The 22,745-nt window shown below is 41.0% G+C and overlaps 1 protein-coding gene across 2 annotated transcripts in view; it reads right to left on the reverse strand.

The window, feature by feature from the left end:
- Nucleotides 1–22,745, reverse strand: part of LOC117417298 (zinc transporter 7-like) — a 43,308-nt gene that overhangs the window by 15,096 nt on the left and 5,467 nt on the right. For both annotated transcript variants that reach the window (XM_034029343.3, XM_059034722.1), the window contains exons 3-8: nt 21,419–21,532; nt 20,188–20,275; nt 17,533–17,662; nt 16,950–17,129; nt 16,282–16,332; nt 12,915–13,050 (exon numbers count right to left, since the gene is read on the reverse strand). In XM_034029343.3, coding sequence (XP_033885234.1) covers nt 12,915–13,050; nt 16,282–16,332; nt 16,950–17,129; nt 17,533–17,662; nt 20,188–20,275; nt 21,419–21,532 — 699 coding nt within the window. The remainder of the gene's footprint in view (nt 1–12,914; nt 13,051–16,281; nt 16,333–16,949; nt 17,130–17,532; nt 17,663–20,187; nt 20,276–21,418; nt 21,533–22,745) is intronic.

The raw sequence follows: 22,745 nt of genomic DNA on the forward strand, positions 1-22,745 counted from the left end.
TATCATAACCCTGGTTCCCTCAAATAGGAATATTAACCATTACAAAATGGGCGTTTCCCTTTAAGACACCAAACCTGAAACTTTACACCAAAGACTCTTGTCAGAACAGTGTGACACAGCTGCTGCTCCACCCCCGAGAGCCTAAAGGAGCTGCGCGCACTGAAAACGATGTCATTTTCCTTTAAGAACTGTGACCATGAACACCAGGACCCCGAAGTTAATGGTTAATATTCCTATTTCAGAGAACCAGGGTTATGATAATAACCTAACGCTCCCTTTCAAGTAGGGAATATTAACCATTACAAAATGGGTGAGTATACCCAGTAAAACCTAGTAAAAGTATGGGGGGTAAGCCCACACTGCTGCATTGCGTATGTCCTGGACAGATGCACCCTGGAACAAAGCCCATGAAGTAGCCTAACCCCTGGTGGAATGGCCAATGAGCTTCTCTGGCGGAGGTATATTGGCCAGTTCATAAGCAGTCTTAACTGTGCCTGCCAACCATTTAGACAGATGCTGCTTAGTCAGAGCCTATCCTTGGGAATTAGCACCGTAACAGACAAAGAATTGTTCTGACCGCCTCCAGCTTTTAGTCCTATCAACATAATATGCTAATGCCCACACTGGTCAAAGCGTATGGAGCTGGCGCTCCCTGTCAGATTGGAAAGGAGTGGGATGGAAAGCCTCCAATTCCACCGACTGGTTAACATGAAAAGAGATGGTCTTCGGCAAAAAAAGCAGGGTTAGTACGAAGGATAACCTTCATTCTGGCCTCTGAAAAGATTAGACAGGCCTTTGATAGAAGGAATGCTTGCATTTCACTCACCCGCTTAGCGGAGGTGATTGCAAGTAAGAAAGCCGCCTTAAAGACAAAAATTTTAGCTCAGCTGATTGCAGGGGCTTAAATGGAGGTTTCATCAGCACATTAAGCACTACATTCAACCTCTAACAAGGAACTGCATCCTTCACTGGTGGCCTAAGCTGCTGGGTGCCTTTTGAAAATTGCCCCGCCAGAAAATTAGCTCCTGGGGAGAGTGAATCTATTGTTACATGGCACACTGAGATGGCTGCCAAACAGACCTTCAAGGTAGGTCCTGTAAAAATTGCAGTATAACTGCCATGGAGCATGTCATGGGTTCGAAACCACGAGACAAGCACCATGCCTGGAATACGCCCCACTTATACCCATATTGGGAACACATAGAGGCTGCCCTTGCATTTTGTAGGGTATCAATCACCCTGTTCGATAACCCCAGATGGCTCAAATGCAGCCGCTCAGGGGCCAAACCCAGAGCCGTAGATGATGGGTTGGGGTGCCACAAAGTGCCCTGCACCTGACTGAGCAGGTCGTGGCTCATCAGCAGTACCCACAGCTGGCCTTTCAGGAGCTGCATCAGGGAAGAGAATCAAATTCCCCTGGGTCAGTATGGGGCTATTAGGAGCACCCTGGCCCAGTCCTGTCTGACTTTCTCCAGACACAGCAGGAGCAGCGCGAGCGGTGGAAATGCATAGAGTAGATGTGCTGGCCACAGGTGTGCCAGTGCATCTACTCCTAGAGGTCCCCCGTCTGCTTTTATGAAGAACAACATGGGACAGTGTTCAGACTCCTGAGAGGCAAATAGGTCTACCTCTGCTCTCCTGAATCTCTCCCAAATGAGGCTCACGACATCGGGATGGTCTGCATTCTGCACCGCTGGGAACCTCCCTCGAGGGGCGCTCCACAGCGCAATTGATCATCCCAGGCAGATGAACTGCCCGGAGTGAGAGGAGGTTCTGTTCTGCCCACAGCAGAAGCTTGTGGGCCACCCGGTGGAGACTGGGTGACCGCAAACCACCCTGGAAGTTGATGTAGGACACCACAGACACGTTGTCCATAAGAACGCTCACGTGTCTCCCCCAAACCTGCTCCAAAAAGTTCTGCAAGGACAGGTACACTGCCTGCAGTTCTAAAACATTTATGTGGCGACCCTTCCTTGGGGACTGCCACACCCCTTACACTGCTCGACCATTTCAAACGCCACCCCAACTCAAGTTGGACTTGTCTGTGGTGACGACCTCCCTCCTGGTGAAGTTGCCCAGTGCCACGACTAGGCGTAGATGGGCTGGCTGTCTCCACCAAGAGTGCCTGTAGACAGTGTCGAGACGCTGTCAACAGGAGGTTGTGATTCAACACGGGCCGACAGGCCGTGTGGTTGAGCGAAGCCTACTTGGGGCGCATATGTGGAAGACCCAGTGGAAGGGTGTTGGATGCTTCTGCCATCAGGCCCGTAAGCCTGTGAAAAGCCAATACTGGCAGTGCCTTGCCAAGCTGAAACAACTTTAGGCAGGCGGTTATTCTCTCCACTGTGGTGTCTGACAGGGTAGCAAACATGAGCACTGAGTCCACTATCTGGGTGGGCACTAGTTGGCTCTTTGCATAATTCACCTTCACCAACCGATGTAAGTGGTTGGTAACGAGCTCTGTGTGTTTGTGTTTGTGTGCCTGTGCTGGACATGCGCGAATGAGCCATTAGTCCTGGTAGTTGAGGACCCTGATGCCTCTGAGTCTCAACAGGGCTAGTACTTTGCAAGTAAGCATGGAGCTAGAAAGAGGCCAAATGGCAGAACACAGAACTGTTATATTGTTCCCTGAAAGGTTAACAGCTACTGCCTGTACACTGGTTTTATGGGGATGTGAAAATAGGCATCCCTTAGGTCCACCATGGTGAACCAATCGCTTGGCCTGATGGGCTGCAACAGCCGTTGCGAAGTCAGCATCTTGCACCATCTCCGATCGAGGACTGGTCTGAGGCCACCATCCCTTTTTGGTCTACTATGCAAATGGCCCGCTTTCGCAGCAGAGCTGCTACGTCCTGAGCCACCTGAGCGGCGGCTTGTGGGTCCGTGATGATTGTTACTATCATGCCCCGTTGGAACTGGTGCGAGAAATCAGTTTGAACAGTAGTGAGCACCCAGGGTTCTGTGGTGCTGCTTCGCCTGAGGTGCAACCTGCGTCTGTTGCCTAGGCACAGGGCGATTGAAAGTACTCCTGCCTCTGTGAAAAGCGGGTGCAGGCTGTTTCCGGGTGGGTCCATGAGAATTGGAAGCCACTTGCCGCGCCGCTTTCTGGTGAAACTGGGGCTTAGGGTGCCACTGTGCTGTAGACTGCAAAACTGCAGTAGCCCGCTGTATCAGCTGTTACAACCTGCATCATCAGATGGGAACGCTATATCCTGTTCATGAACCTCCCCTAGATCACATGCCCTTGCCTGCACAGAGGCAGGTGGTACGAGTGGGGAAGAGACAGGTGGTACCGGTGCTGCTGAGCGCTCTTGCAGCAGTTTAGTAATAACAACATGCTGGTGCGACAGGGTCTCCCAGATCTCATCTATTTGCTCCCTATCTGCCAAACGTGAATGACGAGCTTTCTTCTTCCTCCGTTTTGGAGGGGAAGGCGGCGGGGGAGAACTGGGGGAGGAAGATGAGGAAGAAGGCAAGGAGCATGGCTTTGACTGGACTCTTTCAACTGTGACGCCTACCCTCCCTTGACACAAAGCCATGGGAGGAGGGTCCAGTCTCACTAACTGAGCGTGGCGATGCTGAGCGCTGAGCAGCCGTGAGGGAGCATTCCCTAGAATGACGTGCCAGCTGACAGTCCAGCGTACACTTAGTGAAGGGGGCACAAAAGTCATACGAAGTGCAATCAATCAGAGCCTCCTGAGACAATGCACTTAACATGTCCGTCCTCTGGAGGCAACTTGGGCCTTGCAAGAAACATATGCATGAAACCCAGGCATGGCAGAAAAGACTCTGCACTATGTAGTAGTGCACACAGTAGTAACAGTAAGCAGTGTCAGTACAAACAGTAGTGCACACAGTAGACAATGCCAGTACACACAGTAGGCAGTATCAGTGCACACAACAGACAGTGTCAGTGTAGACAAACGGACAGTGTCAGTGCACACAGTATATAGTGTCAGTACATACAGTACACAGTGTTATTGTACACAGCAGACGGCGTCAGTGCGCAATAGGTAGTGACAGTGTCAGTGCGCACAGCATACAGTATCAGCGCACACAAAAATTAGTGTCTGTGCATAATATGGAGACTATCCGTGCACAGAGTAGATAGTGTCAATGTACTTAGACTAGTGTCAGTGCGCAATACAGTGTCAGTACACACAGTATAGTGTCAGTGCGCACAACATAGAGTATCAGAGTAGACGGTGTCAGTACATACAGTAGACCGTGTCAGTGCAACTCGGTACCGACCCAGTACACTCGGTGCCGACACACGTCATTGAACGGTAACCTCGGTCCAGATATTGGTACCGGGAGCGGGAGCGACAGTGTCGCAGTTACCGTTAGTGGTGTATTAACAGGGATGCCCACCTTTAAAACAACCACTGGCTAACCTTCCAGTCAGTACAGACACAAGACTGGAAGCAGCCTGCTTGTAAAACAAGCCTTTGCAAAAGTGTGCTGATAGCTACACTAATACAGAATCAAGCTGCTAAAGTAGGTACGCCTACAGTAGCTGCTTGGTTTTGTTTCAATACTTACTCTGTAAGAAAAAGAAAGAGAGAGAGAAACACAATATTAATATATATTATAATAAGGTGATAATTTAATATCAACGCTCTCTCGAGTATTCAGGCTCAGCTGAAAAGGAAAATGGCATCGTTGTCAGTGTGCGCAGCTCCTTCATGCCCTCGGGGGCGGAGCAGCAGCTGCGGCACATTGCTCTGACGAGTCTTTAGTATAAAGTTTCAGGTTCGGGTGTCAAAGGGAAACACCCATTTTATAATCGTTAATATTCCCTACTTGAAAGGGAACCAATGAAAACAAGACTAACATGATTATGTCTTACAATATTAATCTAGGACGTATGTTTCCTTTTTGCCAAAACATTTATCTACTACTTGGCAATAAACACAGAAGCATTTTTGTATACCAAATGATGCCAAATGTATTAATCTGCAAGTATCATTTCTGGGTGTCTTTTAACATGTAAATATCAAATTGCATTATCTTTAGATGACTGGACAACAACTAAAATGAAGCAATAGACATCGGGTTATTTTTTAAGGACACTGTGGCAAAGTGGGTTGCAGTGTGCAGGTGCAGGAGTGATGCGGTGATCAATGAAAGATAGACAACGATAATCCAAACTGCAACGAAATAGTCCCAGGCAATACACAGCAATGTGTACTACACTGTTCTAAATAACGGGTTGCAGTCCCAAGTAATAGCACAGTCAATTTACACACACAAATACACACACGATCGCATGTCCCGAGTGAGTGGTTTCAGTGCAAGTGGTGAAATACAATTTAATACGTGAACAATGATGCATTGTTGTCCAGGTTTGTGCAGGCCTTAAGCGACAGCTCCTGGATCATGTTTAGCCGTCTAATAATCACAAATCAAGCACAGTATTAGCAACAACAAAACAAACAAACACTCACGATATTATCACCCTCCTTTCCGGTTTGTCCGTAACCATAACAAAGGAACAGATCACCTCACTACGTCCCCTTTTTGTACTGTCAACCACGCCCCCTTGGTTAACAATCCTCCAATCCGCGGCTGCCACATCGCTTGCCTTCTGGGTCGATGCTTTGGTGTACCGTAGCTCCGCCCCCTTTTTAGATGGCCAACTTCCACCCAACCCTGGGAATGAATTGTCTGGCCATCCAGTCCAGGGTACTCTGTTCCCTTTACACAGTGCCCTCACAGGTCGGGAGGGAGATTTATCACCAAGAATCATTCTGTCTCTGTCACAGACACTTAAACAACTTATTAAAAGGTATTAACCGTTCTCCCTTCCAGTCAGTTGCTGTTCCCATTATACAGTCAAGATACTTTATGCTACACAAATTAAGAGCTTCACATATGCATTTAAAATGTATTTTGGTCAGCATTGCTGGAAGGAAGGTAATTCTATTGATGATTTTGTATAATGTGTGCATATTGATATATCTTTGATTAAAACACTGTTCAAAGATAAGATTGCAGTATTTTGAAAAAACAGCCAGTTTGTCATTCAGTTTTCGAACCTTAGAAACTTATTGCAGGGCTTCTCTCTGACCCTGTCCGAAGTCATTCATTGATCAAAGAGACTAGTACAGAGTAATCCATGAGCCTGCATTCTCATTTACAATCCAGCCTTGTCCGGGAGATGGGGCTTGTGGAAGCAATCCTTGGTTGAGACCCAGGGTCAGAACCACTGCGCCTCTGACATCTGCTGTCGGATCTTTTTCCTCAATGGAGAAAAGTAATTGGGTCTGATTTTTACAGACGACACCTGGAATACTGCTTCCAAATGCACTATTACAGGGAGCTTTTAAATTGCTCCCATAGAGCCACAGTCTTTTCATTAACCAACAAGCTGCTTTCCCTAATGACGAGATGCTTTGCAGCGAGTTACATGCTTTTGACCCCAAATATATATGGTGAGGTGAAACTACCTAGTAAGTGAAATAACAAGTACCTAAAACTAAAGAATGAAAAATAAGAACTTTCTTAAACCTAGTATGGTACTGCACATATGTGGTCTACATCGCGAATAGAAGCAGTAAATTGAATAGTTCACAGCATCTAATATACTTTTCTGAGTGTGTTGAACAATGGTGTCTAGGTCTGGTCTACATAGTCTTCCCCATCTGTGGTGGTGACAGCAAACTGCCCTGGCTTACTTACTGAAAAGAGTGTCAGGGGTGAAGATTAGGGCACTGTAGTATCAGACTGTGGAAAAGCCACCGACACTTCTCAGGTGTGCGAGAATTTGTTTTGCTGCAAGTGGTTAGCACTTCATCTTAAGGTGTTAAACACACCCAAGTTACACTTGCTGATAAAACAGAACCAAAACATACCTTTGGGGAACTTGCCATTTTAGTTTCACCCGAAAACACTCGAAAACACATTCTGTTGGCTTTACAAAGTAGTTCTCTTATGAGAAAAGCATGTCTGTGACAGTCATCCCCTCATCCCATGTACAGCCAGATTGTGAGCCCAAAAGCATGTGCTAAAGTACAACCCGATGAAGTTTCACCACAACTGAAAATACACGTCTCAAGATTCAGCCTTCATCCATCATATCACCCCCCCCCCCCCATATTTTAAATCAAGGAAGTCCCTTTGTTGCAGCAATTTTAGGTGTGTGTTTTTATTTTTCTTATTTAATAGGCAAATGTGAGCTCGCAAACTAAGAGCTGAAGAACATTCGACTAACCCTTTTCACCCTCACCTAAAACACAAAGTTTACCTCCAGACCCTCATCTCTCTCTACACCCCCACTCGACTTCTCTACCTCCTCTACGCTCCCCTGCCTCCAGAGCCCCGCTCCTTCTCCACCATCGCCCCGCAGTGGTGGAATGACCTTCCTACAGATGTCAGGACTGCCCAGTCCCTGACCACCTTCCAGCATCTCCTCAAGACTCACCTCTTCAGACAGCACCTGTAGAACTACTCTTTTTTCCCTATGGACACTCTTCCTTAAATGCGCTTTACTTGCTCTTATCTGCCCCCTATTTTACTGCATTTTATCTTGTACTTTAGAGTACTGTAATCTGTCAAGTGTTATTTAATCTGTAGTATTTTGTATTTAATTAAATCATGATGTAACTATCACTGACACTTATCTGCTCCGTTATTGAATCATATTTTGTCATACTTGTACTTGCTAGAACCAAAGTCATTGTATTTATCTTGCTCTTAATTGTATTATTACTTGTATTGTGATTCTTGAAATGTATTTTTGTTTACGACTGTAAGTTGCCCTGGACAAGGGCGTCTGCTAAGAAATAAATAATAATAATAATAATATATGACATGGCTTTAAGCACACCACATATGCTTGTGTGGCACTAGCATACCAGTAATACGCACTGAGAAATACAAGTAGAAGAAATACAATATTAAACCCAGCAAACCACGAACCAAACTTATCAGAGGGGCATGGAAATGTATCTCTTAGACTCTTTGGGCGTTGTCAACAAATAAACCACAAGCGAGACTCTAGGAGCAAACACTTATTTGCTTCTCAGAAGTAACACCTTGCAGCAATGAAAGCAGTATTTCCTTTGAATGTTTTTTTCTTGCTAAAAGAAAAAAAACAATAATTGCAGGGAGAAAAAATGATCCTACCTTTAATAATTAAACAGAATTCGACAATGCCTCAAATTTGTCTTCATTGCTACACTGCCTGCTTCACGAGAGGCATAAAAACCTGCTTAATATACACTTTATGTAAATAAGCTGTCCCTCATATGACTGATTCATTTCTTATTAAAATGGCAATATACAGGGTGAGCCGTAATTCTTGAACAACCCACAAGTCTTGCAGGCATGTCAAGGCATCTCAGCACCTGCACCGTTGTGGCTTGTAATTAAGATAATTCTTTATTTTCACACTTCACCGTAAATCTGAGCTTTTGAGAGCAGCAGCAAATATAAGAGACCATCTGACAAATCAATCTGCAGTTAATGATGGCTCTTGGACTTGATTTTCAAAATAGGTCAGTCTTCCTTCAGAGTGCTTTGCATTGATATCTTAAAAGTATTATACACTAAATCTGGGCAGCTCAATAATGAAACCCAGTGTTTGATGTCCAAGGCAATCAAGCTGAATGAAGGGTATGTGTGTTAATGTCAGGTATACCACAGGACTCCACCCTAACTGTCACGACCATTAACCACAGTCTGCAGTCTAACAGACAGTGAAGGCATACAGGAAACCAAAGCCCTTCGGTAAGATAATTCATTAAATTATGAAATGGGCTGAGACACACACCCCTGTCAACATAATATTACTACTATGCAACACCAGCATCAGCTTTCAAGGTTCAAAGTTTTGTTCCGATTGATAAAATAGCAGGCACTGTTGAATCATTCTGTTTGGCTCACGTTACCTTTTACGAACAGTTATTCAATGATCTATCTCAATGAATAAACAAGAAGGGTGAAACACTAAAACTGTTTATTATAATGTCTGCTCACAAATAACGATGCTCATAGATCTATAATAGCCAGTGGGTAGGCGTTTCCTGTAACCCATATTTCCAACTGACTATTTTGTGAAAGGAGACTGGGACACAAAAAGTTTAAGTATGAAAGAATATCTTTCTTATGGGCAAACACCCACCAACTTTGAAGACTGAATAATGTTATCCATGTCATTGCAAAAATTCTGCATGCAGCACTGATAAAATCCTTCTCTCAGTAATGGCAAATGCATTGCAGCTACTAGACTCTCCCGAGGTAATTTCAGGCTCTAGCATCAATTCTTTAAAGCCCTGTCTGCCTATTCTACAGTGTTTCCATCCAGGATGAGCACTTCCATGTGAATAATCAGTTGCTGTTGGTGGTCCAAAAGTACAACCCACAAAGAGCTTGTAATGGCTCCTTATTGTCAGACAGAGCGGTCCCTTTACACAGACGTCTAAGGGTAAAGGAACATTTGATCACTAGCAGTCCATTTCAGACCGGCAACAAACAGCACATTAAAGTTAACGGCTACATTTAGCGCTACCTTTTAACTTTTGATCTTATGCAACAATATAATTGAAGACAACTAACAAACTGCCTTAAGTTAAGAAAAATACCAACATATGTATATGCACTGTGTTATTGTATTTAGGTGCTATTACTTTTAAATCAAAACACCCTTATACCCCATTAAACCATATGTATAATGAGTGATTGTCACATTTTGAAAAGGTGAATGACGTAGAAGGCAATCCCCAGTGTGTTGATCACTCATTAGTTAGGTCTATGTAGTTATTTTCCGATGGGTTTTACAATGTAAATAACCTGCTTAATATACACTTTATGTAAATAAGCTGTCCCTCATATGACTGATTCATTTCTTATTAAAATGGCAATATACAGGGTGAGCCGTAATTCTTGAACAACCCACAAGTCTTGCAGGCATGTCAAGGCATCTCAGCACCTGCACCGTTGTGGCTTGTAATTAGGATGCCAGTTCTTTATTTTCACACTTCACCGTAAATCTGAGCTTTTGAGAGCAGCAGCAAATACAAGAGACCATCTGACGAATCAATCTGCAGTTAATGATGGCTCTTGGACTTGATTTTCAAAATAGGTCAGTCTTCCTTCAGAGTACTTTGCATTGATATCTTAAAAGTATTATACACTAAATCTGGGCAGCTCAATAATGAAACCCAGTGTTTGATGTCCAAGGCAATCAAGCTGAATGAAGGGTATGTGTGCTAATGTCAGGTATACCACAGGACTCCACCCTAACTGTCACGACTGATACCATTAACCACAGTCTGCAGTCTAACAGACAGTGAAGGCATACAGGAAACCAAAGCCCTTCTGTAAGATAATTCATTAAATTATGAAATGGGCTGAGACACACACCCCTGTCAACATAATATTACTACTATGCAACACCAGCATCAGCTTTCAAGGTTCAAAGTTTTGTTCCGATTGATAAAATAGCAGGCACTGTTGAATCATTCTGTTTGGCTCACGTTACCTTTCACGAACAGTTATTCAATTATCTATCTCAATGAATAAACAAGAAGGGTGAGACACTAAAACTGTTTATTATAATGTCTGCTCACAAATAACGATGCTCATAGATCTATAATAGCCAGTGGGTAGGCGTTTCCTGTAACCCATATTTCCAACTGACTATTTTGTGAAAGGAGACTGGGACACAAAAAGTTTAAGTATGAAAGAATTTCTTTCTTATGGGCAAACACCCACCAACTTTGAAGACTGAATAATGTTATCCATGTCATTGCAAAAATTCTGCATGCAGCACTGATAAAATCCTTCTCTCAGTAAAGGCAAATGCATTGCAGCTACTAGACTCTCCCGAGGTAATTTCAGGCTCTAGCATCAATTCTTTAAAGCCCTGTCTGCCTATTCTACAGTGTTTCCATCCAGGATGAGCACTTCCATGTGAATAATCAGTTGCTGTTGGTGGTCCAAAAGTACAACCCACAAAGAGCTTGTAATGGCTCCTTATTGTCAGACAGAGCGGTCCCTTTACACAGACGTCTAAGGGTAAAGGAATATTTGATCATCAGCAGTCCATTTCAGACCGGCAACAAACAGCACATTAAAGTTAACGGCTACATTTAGCGCTACCTTTTAACTTTTGGTCTTATGCAACAATATAATTGAAGACAATTATTGTATTGTATTGTACAATTAGTGTTATTGTATTTAGGTGCTATTACTTTTAAATCAAAACTCTTGTAACAATTGTAAGTCGCCCTGGATAAGGGCGTCTGCTAAGAAATTAATAATAATAATAAAAAAAAAAAAAAACACCCTCATACCCCATTAAACCATATGTATAATGAGTGATTGTCACATTTTGAAAAGGTGAATGACCTAGAAGGCAATCCCCAGTGTGTTGATCACTCATTAGTTAGGTCTATGTAGTTATTTTCCAATGGGTTTTACAATGTAAGTAAACATTCTCGATTGGTGTCCCACAATGCTACACTGATCACCTGCTACCACCAGAATCGATCATGGCAGCGCCCACAGAGGAGCAACCTGTTCTGAGTCTCACACTTGTAATTAAGGATTTCATTAAGAAATTTCATGTAGGCACCATCATGTTGAGAATAGCCACCATCTTTCTTCTTTTCTTTCTCTTTTGAAGAATCTTCCAAATAATGATTCACCGCCTGGTATCACTTGAATCCATATCTGACTAGCTAGCTAGAACACGGAATGCTATGTGATCGAGTGGGTACATGTTTTCATTGGTACAATTGCACAATATTGATAACAAACACATACATTCACACTCAGTCACTTCCTGGTTTTGTCATTACTTACCAAGATGCATTGTGGGAGATTGCTTTGGAATAAGTGCGGCGTGCTTCAGTTCGCTGGAATATAATGAAGTATGGCTCTAACACGTACTTAATTTCAATTCAGTCTGGCACGCCGCTGGAGCATCAGTTTGAAACAGGGGGTTATAATCAGTGGCTGAGCAGGGATTAGAACCAGGGACCTCCTGGTATCAAGCTCTTTTCTTTAACCACTGTACCACCAAGCCTCCAAAGCATGATGTTCTTGAAAAAAAATGTACAAACGTGGTATTGCTGTTGCACACAAGAAGAAATGTTTACAAGTTCTGCCTCAAAGCAAGCACTTTCCAAAACTGCTTTAGTGGGAACAACAAGTTTGAAGGAAATCTATACCCCACCCAGTTTAATATCCTATAATTTTCCTCTCCAGTTTTATTACAACATATTTTAACACATTAAATACATCTTAAATGAAAGTAAAAAAAAAAAAAAAAAAAAGGACTAAAATAGTATTTCAGCCTATATTCATAAAAGAAAACAGCTATCAAGGCCATGATATGGATAACATGGTACCCCACAGCAAAGGATGGGACTGCATGACATAAATAAACAAAACAAACAGCTAGAATGCAAACAGAAGGAAACTAGATTGAAATCACTCACTTGCATGTTTGCATCAAAGAAGCAGCAGCAGCAGCTTGGACTTGAAACAACCAGCAGGCTAATTAAAATGAGTAACTGGATGCTACAAATAGTGCTTTATGAACGTTATGGTTCAAACCCCAAGACTGATGCCATACTACATCATTCATCATTGGATGAATACCGATTTTAAACTATTAGCAAGTTCCTTTTTTGTACCTCCGCTGAAACTGAAAGGCATTAGCCAACTGGGTTGCGAGTTTCAATCTAAAAAGTTTAATATAAAGGAACAAAGACTGCTATGAAACTTGTTGGTACTGCATCAAACACATATAACCATTTAATGCATGTATTTGTTGTTTCTGTAAAATGCATGGAATAGATAAACTTATACAATGTGCTTAACTGTATTTTAATAATAATCTGGAAAGCAAAGTTTGGCAGGTAGAGTACGTACAGTATATATAAATACAATAACACCGTACTTACCTTACTCCTATAAGTAAGGAGATTATCATGGAGCAGATTGGGTCTGCTATCATGAGATCGTAATTCTGCATCAGCAAAGCAGATATGATTACTCCAACACTTCCAAGGGTGTCTGCTACAATGTGCAAGAAGATTCCTAAAAACACAAAGGGAAGAAAAAAAGTAAAGGTTACAAATCTTCCTTCAATTGTGAAGGTGCCAGTTGCAGTACATGGGGTATGCAATGGGGGGAGGGGTAAACCCAACAGGGGACTATTTGAAGGAGATCTAAAACAGCAGTGGATGTAAATACTGTGCTATTTAACAATCACCAATTGATCTTAGACAATCATAAAATACTGTGTCACAGAAGCTTGGGAACTTTAAATTCCTTCCATTGCTGCAGACGTTACTGATTTAAACCCATTTTTGTGTTTAAAATGGGAAAATGTAATTAACAAGAATACCGGCTGAAGTGGATTGATGCACTAGCTTTTAACCTCCAGAGACTATAAATCAGACCTCAGAAGTGAAATGTGTTTCACTGGGTAACTGCATAGTCCACATCTCAAAACTATCACATCCACAACTCTCAGCGCTAGGACTAAATGGCAGGTGTTATTCAGGTCAGAGATACCGATATGCATTGACTGAGCTTTGTGAGAAAGCCAAAATAGTCCCATCCATACTATACTTTGCTACAGCCTGCATGACTGTCTTTCATTAACATTTCACAAGCAAAAAAAAGAAAAGGAGATTACATAACATAGACTTTCTATTCCATAACCATTACTGCTAAGGGGCCTCTTTAGCTAAAGAGCACAAGTACGTTCAATCGGATGTTTGAATAAATCTCCTTGTGTAGTATTGTGAATAGGCAGGCTCCAATGCCCCCCAATCCCCAAAGCTGATAAACCCAGATTCCCCTTCAGGGTGCCTCAACTCCAGCAGCCTAAAGAGCCAGGTCTTCACTGGGATGAAGGGTAATCCACATTCCTTAGCTATTCAATACCATTGCCTCTCGTGAACAAACACTCACTAGTTGGGGGAAAAAACATGCAAATCATTGTACTGTTTAAAGCATTAGTGAGCAGCTAAGCTTTAACCATTTAGCTGAAAACCCCCCCAAAAAATAAAACAACATTTCTCATTATTATATCTACGAATCAGATAAAAATGAAAGGCACTTACAACAAAGTAGGCAGGCAAAGGACCAATAAGAAACTATAGATTAAAACCAGTATCAACAGTGCACTCTGCTGGAAATACTGTAGGAACAACAGGAAAATATACAGTAGCTGTCAAAATAATGTTAGATTTGCATGGTACTCATGGCTGCCTGGAAGAGCAATGTCTGGACAATTTACGTTCTCAGTTGCTTTTGTGCACTCGAGAACATTTTCCACACACTCCCGGGCAGTAAATATAAATTAGAGTTAAACTGACCTTTTATCTTTAAGAGCAACAGACACCCCCAGCAAAAAGAAGGAATCACAGTGTTTACTCTATTACTTCTCAGTTTTAGAACCATCAATAGTATTAATACCACTATGTAATACAATTTTTGTTCCTGGGTAGTTAAGTGTTATTTCCTAATTGCTTATGCCTCAAAAGTATAGAAAATGGCTATTATTCCCCACAAACTTTGCTTTTGTGACCAGGACAGTGATATTTTGAAATTTACCTATTTCCAATGAGAAAATGGGCGAATTTGTGTCTTTTCGTTCACATTAAGTAAGAAAAAAACAACATATGAATCAAAATTAACATGTATTTATACTAAAGTAATACAAAAATGACTACAAAAGATTTAGAAGTTAGTAGTTTTTCGAGATTTACGATTATACTGTAAATCACTTTCACGAATCAGCCCCCAAATGTAGTCTTCCATCATGTTCTCGTTATACTGTCCTTGGTAGCGGCGTTCAAAGTCCAGTATATCCTGGTGGAAGCGCTCGCCTTGCTCCTCCGAGTATGCTCCCATGTTCTCCTTGAATTTATCAAGATGAGCATCAAGGATATGGACTTTGAGGGACATCCTACAGCCCATTGTGCCGTAGTTCTTCACTAGAGTCTCAACCAGCTCCACCTAGTTTTCGGCCTTGTTATTGCCCAGGAAGCCCCAAACCACTGCGACAAAGCTGTTCCAAGCCGCTTTCTCCTTACTAGTGAGCTTCTTGGGGAATTCATTGCACTCCAGGATCTTCTTTATGTGTGGTCCGACGAAGACACCGGCTTTGACCTTTGCCTCAGACAGCTTAGGGAAGAAGTCTTGAAGGTACTTGAAGGCTGCCGACTCCTTATCTAGAGCTCTGACAAATTGTTTCATAAGGCCCAATTTGATGTGCAGTGGTGGCATCAGCACCTTCCAGGGGTCCACCAGTGGCTCCCACTTGATGTTGTTCCTCCCCACAGAGAACTCGGTCCGCTGTGGCCAGTCCCGCCTGTGGAATTGCGCCTCGGTGTCCCTGCTGTCCCAAAGGCAAAGATAGCAGGGAAACTTGGTAAAACCGCCTTGGAGACCCATCAGGAATGCCACCATTATGACCTTGATGCCATCTCAGAAAAATGCAGATATGTATCCACTTAGGCAGCTGGAACTAAACTGAACTGGTGGACTTAAGGCCCCTGTATTTATACTACTATTTATATTACTGGAAAGTTCTAGAAAGTTCTAGAAGTTACTCCAAGTTTACTCAGCACTGAATCTATCTGGAATGTTCTGGAAAATAGGTAAATTTCAAAATATCACTGTCCTGGTCACAAAAGCAAAGTTTGTGGGGAATAATAGCCATTTTCTATACTTTTGAGGCATAAGCAATTAGGAAATAACACTTACTACCCAGGAACCAAAAAAAAAAATAATAATTTGTTACACGGTGTAATCAGATCACCCAAAACTTCAAAAATTCTCAGGTAAAACATAAGAAACGTTTCTGCTGGTGTCTTCAGCCCTGTTTACATATTTTAAGCTGACATAAGTGGTTGAAGCTGCTTCTTTACACTAAATCACTAGGGACAGTTTCACTTGTGCAATAATGAGCCATCCTAATACACCTTTGTTTGCATGGGGTGAATGTTACAGCTAATTGAAATTTGGTATACCATTAACAAAATATTTTTGCTTGCAGCCCGTTTTCATGGCTATAAGCTGTTACCAATGGAGAAAATCAATGTTTCCAGCACTCAAGCTTTCTGAGAAGCACTGACAAATGAATTGTTAATTTTAAGGGTTATGCACTTTATATAAGAATTTCACCGGAGGCTGCAGAAAGCTTTGACGCCAATTTACGCATTTAACGCACAGCCTTCATTCCAGGCACAGCAGGCAGTGGAAACTCCTGTATCAAGTGGTGGCAATAGAGAGAGGAGATGCTGGGTAACATACCTTGTAAGATCTGTTTGTTGGGGCCTTTTTCTGGTGGATTGCAGGGGTCACCTGTTTTAAAAGAGAGAGAGAGAGAGAGAGAGAGAGAGAGAGAGAGGTAATTTTATAAAAGGTAAAATGTTTAATCAACACAATTATGGATTCACTTAACTATCACGCATAAAACAGGTATTAATATTACAATATTACACAGTACAGTCTGAAAATATTTCATTGATTAAATGTATCATCGCTAAATCACAGATCTGGATAAAGATTAAAAAAAAAAGACTAACTTTTTTGTGAAAAAGTACAAACACAGGCATACAACAGACACAGAGCTCCAGAGATTAACTAGGAAAAATGTAGGTGTGATGTGTATCACCTAGATTCTGATAACCTGTGCAAAAGAATCATCACAACAAGTTATATATAAAACTCTTTGTTTTGTAGTTTGTGCAGGTGCTTTCACTGCAACCCTGTGAACAGGAATATGCATTCCCAGATAAGGGATAATAAAAAACACACTTTGACATTTTACCCCATCCCTACCAGACAGACAGTCAAGTCTGATCAAATCATCCCTGTTCGGTTTGTGCAGTAGATCTGATACTAACAGAACAATGACAAAAAGCACTACCCCCAATCTCTAAAACGGGCACTACAGATCCTATGACTCACAGTCTTACCATGGCAGTGATTGTCCTCATGCGAATGGCCATGCCCATGGCCATGTCCGTGGTCATGCCCATGGTCATGACCGTGGTCATGGCTGTGTCCATGCTTTGACTCGTGCCCGTGGCCATGTCCTCCATGACTTTGCCCATGGTTTACCCCTCCGTTGAACAAAGAATGACTGTGACCATGACCTACAAATCAGAAAGAAAGGTTAAAAACTGCATTAACATTCTGTACTAAGTACGCTTTTAAAAAAAAATTTTATTAAGAATGTTTGGAACTGGAGGCATGCCAGACAGTAATCCCTCCCATTCTCTCAGTCAGTATTGTGCATAACTGAAATATATAACTGGAGCCGTCAGCATCATCTTAAATTATCAAAGTAGTTTAAACGGTAGCCATACAAATGAAGATTGAAGATTTCATGGTACCTAGTGAAGAACCTATAAACCCTTACTACAAATCAGAAACTTCATTTGTTTTCATGGTCTTAATTGTTTTCTGACCAATTGCAATCACCCATTTTTGTTTTGGTAGAAAACACATGCCCCCTGAAACACTGTGGCATATTTTTATCCTTAATGAATTTCTTACCTTCATCTCCATGAGAATGCCCGTGCCCTCCATGTTGAAATACGAATATTCCGATCAGGTTCACAATTAACCCAGCAATAGATACAGGCAGTAGCCTTTCATGATGGACATTTGGAGGTTCCAATGCTCGCTGAAAAATATGAGAGTTCCAGCATCACAAACGATTGCATTACATTGTTGTAACTGCAGTTTCAAGTGAACAGCATTTAAGAAATCTATACTTTTAACTTATTTAAGAAGGTTGTTACCAGTCAGTATTTCTAGATTTTTCCTTTCATAAGCCTTGGTTTACCCATTCTTTTGTAGTGGGATTATTTATTTATTTATTGGCTTGGCAGACAGCGACACCTGCTGGCTGAATTTGCAATTGCAGCAAGGATTTTAAAAGATGCTGAAATAGGTTATGTTCATCTTTACAATATTAAAATAGAATTTTAAAAAATTATATGTATGTATGTATTATTTGTATTTGCAACCATCAGAATCGCTACACTGTTGATATCAACTTAAAACAAGATGTATGATTCTTAACTACAAATCAATGAATTTTCAAAGAAAGGCTGCAACTACTATAATTATTATAAGAAAGGAGGTATGCGATGCTATGATCTTAAGGACTGTAAGCTAAGGGTTTACTGATTGACCTAAACAGAGAGCTGTGCTCGTTGCTGAGATTTCAGTGATACATCAGCAACAATCTGGAGGTATGTATAACAACTTGTATATTACATTTATAATGTATATGTCTAAAAAATGTACAGTATAAACAAATTAAGCTGTTTTGAGATTATTCAGAGAAATCTGTTGTGAAATTACTAACAATGTACTAACAATTGAAGGGAAGCACTGGTGTAGCTCAGTGCCCTGTGCCTGGTTGGCTTTCTTTAAATACCAAGTTTCATTGGCTCTTGCATTATTTGTTCTGAAATGGTGCAATAAGCATTTAACACGAGACTTGCAGGGGATTACAGAAGATAAAAAAAGTGTAACTCTGTCTCAGTAAGACGACGATGCTTAAACTTGTCCCATGAATTTGACACTTTTTGACCCATGAAACGATGTTAATCATATCAAAGTGGCTGGCCTGCCCCACACAGGCAGTCCATGGTTGGAACATGCATTTCCAAAATGTAGAAAAGTATAGTGCAATGATGGTATGATGACATCACAAATCTAGAAAAAGAACATTTCATTCAAGGTGCCAAAAGCCGTTGTAAATGTAGTCATTGTAGAAACCATCAGTACTCTATCACAGTTGCAGTTTTTGGAAATACAGATATCAGCACCATAGTTCAAATGTCATCGTTGGGCAGGTACAGTATAAAAGGGGCTTGCATTCCATTCATTTGAGAAACGTGACTGTCAACATGACATGCTTCCTGCCAAAATTCAAATTCTATTTGTGTAAAATTGAAAATAATTGTGGAACATGGCAGAATAAAGATCACTGGGGCATTTACAACATTCATACCACTTTCAGTCAACAGATTGTTTTCACAGCAACGGAAACAAAACAAACAAATAAGCAGAATATCGTGGGTAAGCTACTTAAAAAAAAAAATAAAAAAAAAACTATATATATATATATATATATAGATATAGATATTTTTATTATCTTTTAATGAATGGTGCTGGAGAACTGTTAGTGTACTGTAAACTTCTCTGTGCTCGCTTTGTCCTCTCTATTAATAATATATATATATGTGGAAAATTGAAGTGACGCATTATTAATATTTTCATTCAGCCATGTGATACCAAGTGCAGTGTATTAAGTTATAGGCTTAACCATCAAAAGAAAAAGTTCTACCTATTGCATATACTGTCAACAGCTACAATAAATTGCAGACGCGTTGTTTTATATATATATATATATATATATATATATATATATATATATATAATTTATTTATTTATTTATTATTATTTTTTTTCTTTTTTAACAGCCCGTTGTGTCTGTTGCTCGCTTTGTGCTTGCCCCCTGATCACATTAACTGGATCTGCTCAGGGTCTGTGCCCTCACAAGTGCCGCATCTGTTTAGTAGTTGTCACTCCTACAATTATAATGTTAACAATTCCTTAACTTCTTCTGGTCTCCAATTACTACCTCGTTCGTGACCAGCCATTGTATTTGAAAAAAATGAAAGCATATAACACCGACGATAAAAATACCCAACAGGTCTGGTATACATGTTGACTTTCAATCCACACCCACTATAGCGCTTCAGTGGTGGTATAGCCTCACACAGGCAGTTATGACGGTTCAGTGCCGTCTCGCGAGGTGGTTCAGAGACGGCATAAAATATGACGGTTCTGTGGCAGTACAGGCAATTCACACAGACCTATAAGCCGCTTCAGTGGCGGTTCTGAACCGTCATAACTCCTCTGTGTGAAAGCACCTTTAGACACCTCAAACAAACCACAACCCAGTGGATCTACAGTATGAAACTTGTCATATGGGTGTGCACACAGTACACTTGGCTAGATGGTGAACAATATGCTTATCTAGCTAAGGGTACACTCCCTGTTAGACTTATACAGCTTAGCTGTATACTCACAAATATCTGCAATCAGCAAAAAACTCATACATCTATTTATTCGTTTCAGAGCCTTGCCCAAATTGGTTGGTGCATTGCATTGGCTTTAGACACAGCATACCTCCACTCCTTCTGAGAAGATGAAAAAGGCTGTGAAGATTAAGAAGAGGCCGTTTACAAAGCCAGCCAAGACCTCCGCTCGCACATACCTGCAAGACAAATAACGAGAGGGTACTGAATATACCACCTTTCAACTGACACATTTACTGTACTGGGTGAATTCTGTTGAGAGCACTAGAACTACAACTTTGAAAACTTTACAAAATCTAAATTTAAGTGCAGCACAGCCTCAGTGTAACGAACCCCTTGGGAATGGAGGTTGTTTGTAAGTCTGAAATGCCTGAAATGCCTCGACACCCTCAATCTGAAGAATAATACAAGGATACAGCACAGTAATGCAACACTCATTACTATGGTTCTAAAGTCTTTAAAACAGTACTATAAATGGAAAAAGGCTAAATTGAAGTTAGCATTGAAATTGTAACTGTAGCAAAAACACAGATTTAAACATGGCTTGAAAAAAAAACTGTGCTTTGTTTAAAACTAAAATGTTGCCAGTAAAACTGTCCATACTTGCTTTGAAATCTGCCTCACCTTTCTGAATACATTTGTTGGTACAGTAATTTTTCCTTCTCCACCAGTACGCCTATCTGGTTGCATTGCACGCATGATTGCGTGATTGCATACTTCTGGTTGAAAGTGGGGGTTCGATAGACCGGTCAGTTTGTAAGTTTGGTGTTTGTAACTCTGGGGTTCTACTGTATGTTGAAATATAAGATATAACTCTGTAATGCCCATTGATGTGCCAGTACAACAGATTATACAACACTTGGCCACTCTCTGTTTGGAATCCAGTCTCAAAAGTCGTACTTTTCATATGCAATGCATTACGTGTTGCCAGCAGATCTTTATTTTCATGTTTGATCATCCATAACTTCAAAAGATTAAATCAAAACACTATTCTTAGGGTCTGATTTTATCAACTTATTCCAGGCAGGGTTTTTTTAAGCATTTTACTGCGCCAGGGAATACCCTTGAATTGCAACAACCACTTGTTTTTTAGTGGTAATCATGGGATAACAGACAGGAGGTTGATGCAATGCAGGGAGATTCCTTCACACAGAAAGCCACAGTTTTTTGCAGCTTGCCTTTATCATTATTTATAAATTATCCACTACTGAAGTAATTTACACATTACAGGGTAAGCGTTACAGAAATCCAACGGGCAGAATGTGCACCTTTTCCCGAAACACTGTCCATCACATTACCATAGAGCTTAACCAATTCCTTACCCATATGAGAAAGCATCATTCGACCTCCACCTTGAAATTACTGAAGCTGCTAATCCAGCCAAGAGGGCCGTACAGTCAAAGAACATATGAAAGGAATCCGATATAAGGCCTAAACTGGAAAAGTAAAAAAACACATACTATTATTAAAAGAAAAGTAATCTGCTTAAATGTACACATTGAAATAGGCTACATTTTTAAAAAAAATTGTGCAAAATGTCATTGTAATTGCAAATGGCAGCATGTGTTTATATACATATCAGCAATGAAAAAATATGCAAGTATAAGCCTACTTCCACACTGATGGCTTATTAACAAGCTGGATGTTGCTGGCACAGATTTTGTTTGTTGCTTTGCTGCATTGTGTATTGGGTAGTAGATTAATGGTTTGGGAGTGTGGAAGACGCAGAGATATTATGTTTGACTGGTCATGGACCACAGGTTGGGTGTAGGTGCCATGTGTATTGAAAACAGCTCAGCGTATAGGACTGCCAATTAAGAAACCAATCACTCACAAAACTAACAATGGACAAACTTACAAATTGCTTGATATTAGCCGAGCATATTAAAAATCTAGAATCAAACGTAGCCAACACAGTAAAGGGGGTGTAATTGTATCCACAATAAGCAGGGTCTGCACATCTTTCCTGACTAGCTATGATATATATGGCTCTAATGCTCTCGATAGATTTCAGTTCAAAAGATACACAGCAGAGGGAGATGTGGCAGCATGGATATAAAAAGACACATCCTAAAAAAAACATTTTAGCAGATAATTGATAAATGAAAATTGAATTACAGTCCATCCCTAGAGCAATGTTTGTTTAAATTCATTGCAGTTCCCAGAAAAAGTGTGTGGTACTGTAAAGACTCGTAGAGTCAGACCTAGTTTCATCAAATATCCATTTTTAGAACATTTCCTGAAATTTAATTTTTCATTTACAATTTGAAAATTAAAATACAACAATTACAGTTGTAAATGACCCCAAGTCTGCCCTGCACTCAGTTGTGGGTTTCAGAACTAGCTTTAAGTAGTTATTTATATTAAATAAAATCAGGGCTGTCCAACGCATGGCTCTTGAGCTGTACATGGTTCATTGACCTCCACAATATGGCTCTTGATTTAGAGGGGAAGGCTGCAAATATTCAGTAGCTTTTGGTAGAAGCCAGTCAAAAATAAATGTGCAAGTGTTTAAGCATGTAAGTTGTTTAGTGCGCCCAAAAACACTGAAGCAGCGTGTAGTACAGTTAAACATTTTGTGTCCCTTTGCTTCTTAAGGCTTTTTAAGATCTCTCTGGTCATCGATTCAGCTCGTTCAGCCAAAAAGGC

The sequence above is a fragment of the Acipenser ruthenus genome, chromosome 12, assembly GCF_902713425.1.
Source record: "Acipenser ruthenus chromosome 12, fAciRut3.2 maternal haplotype, whole genome shotgun sequence".
In the NCBI taxonomy this organism is placed as follows: domain Eukaryota; kingdom Metazoa; phylum Chordata; class Actinopteri; order Acipenseriformes; family Acipenseridae; genus Acipenser; species Acipenser ruthenus.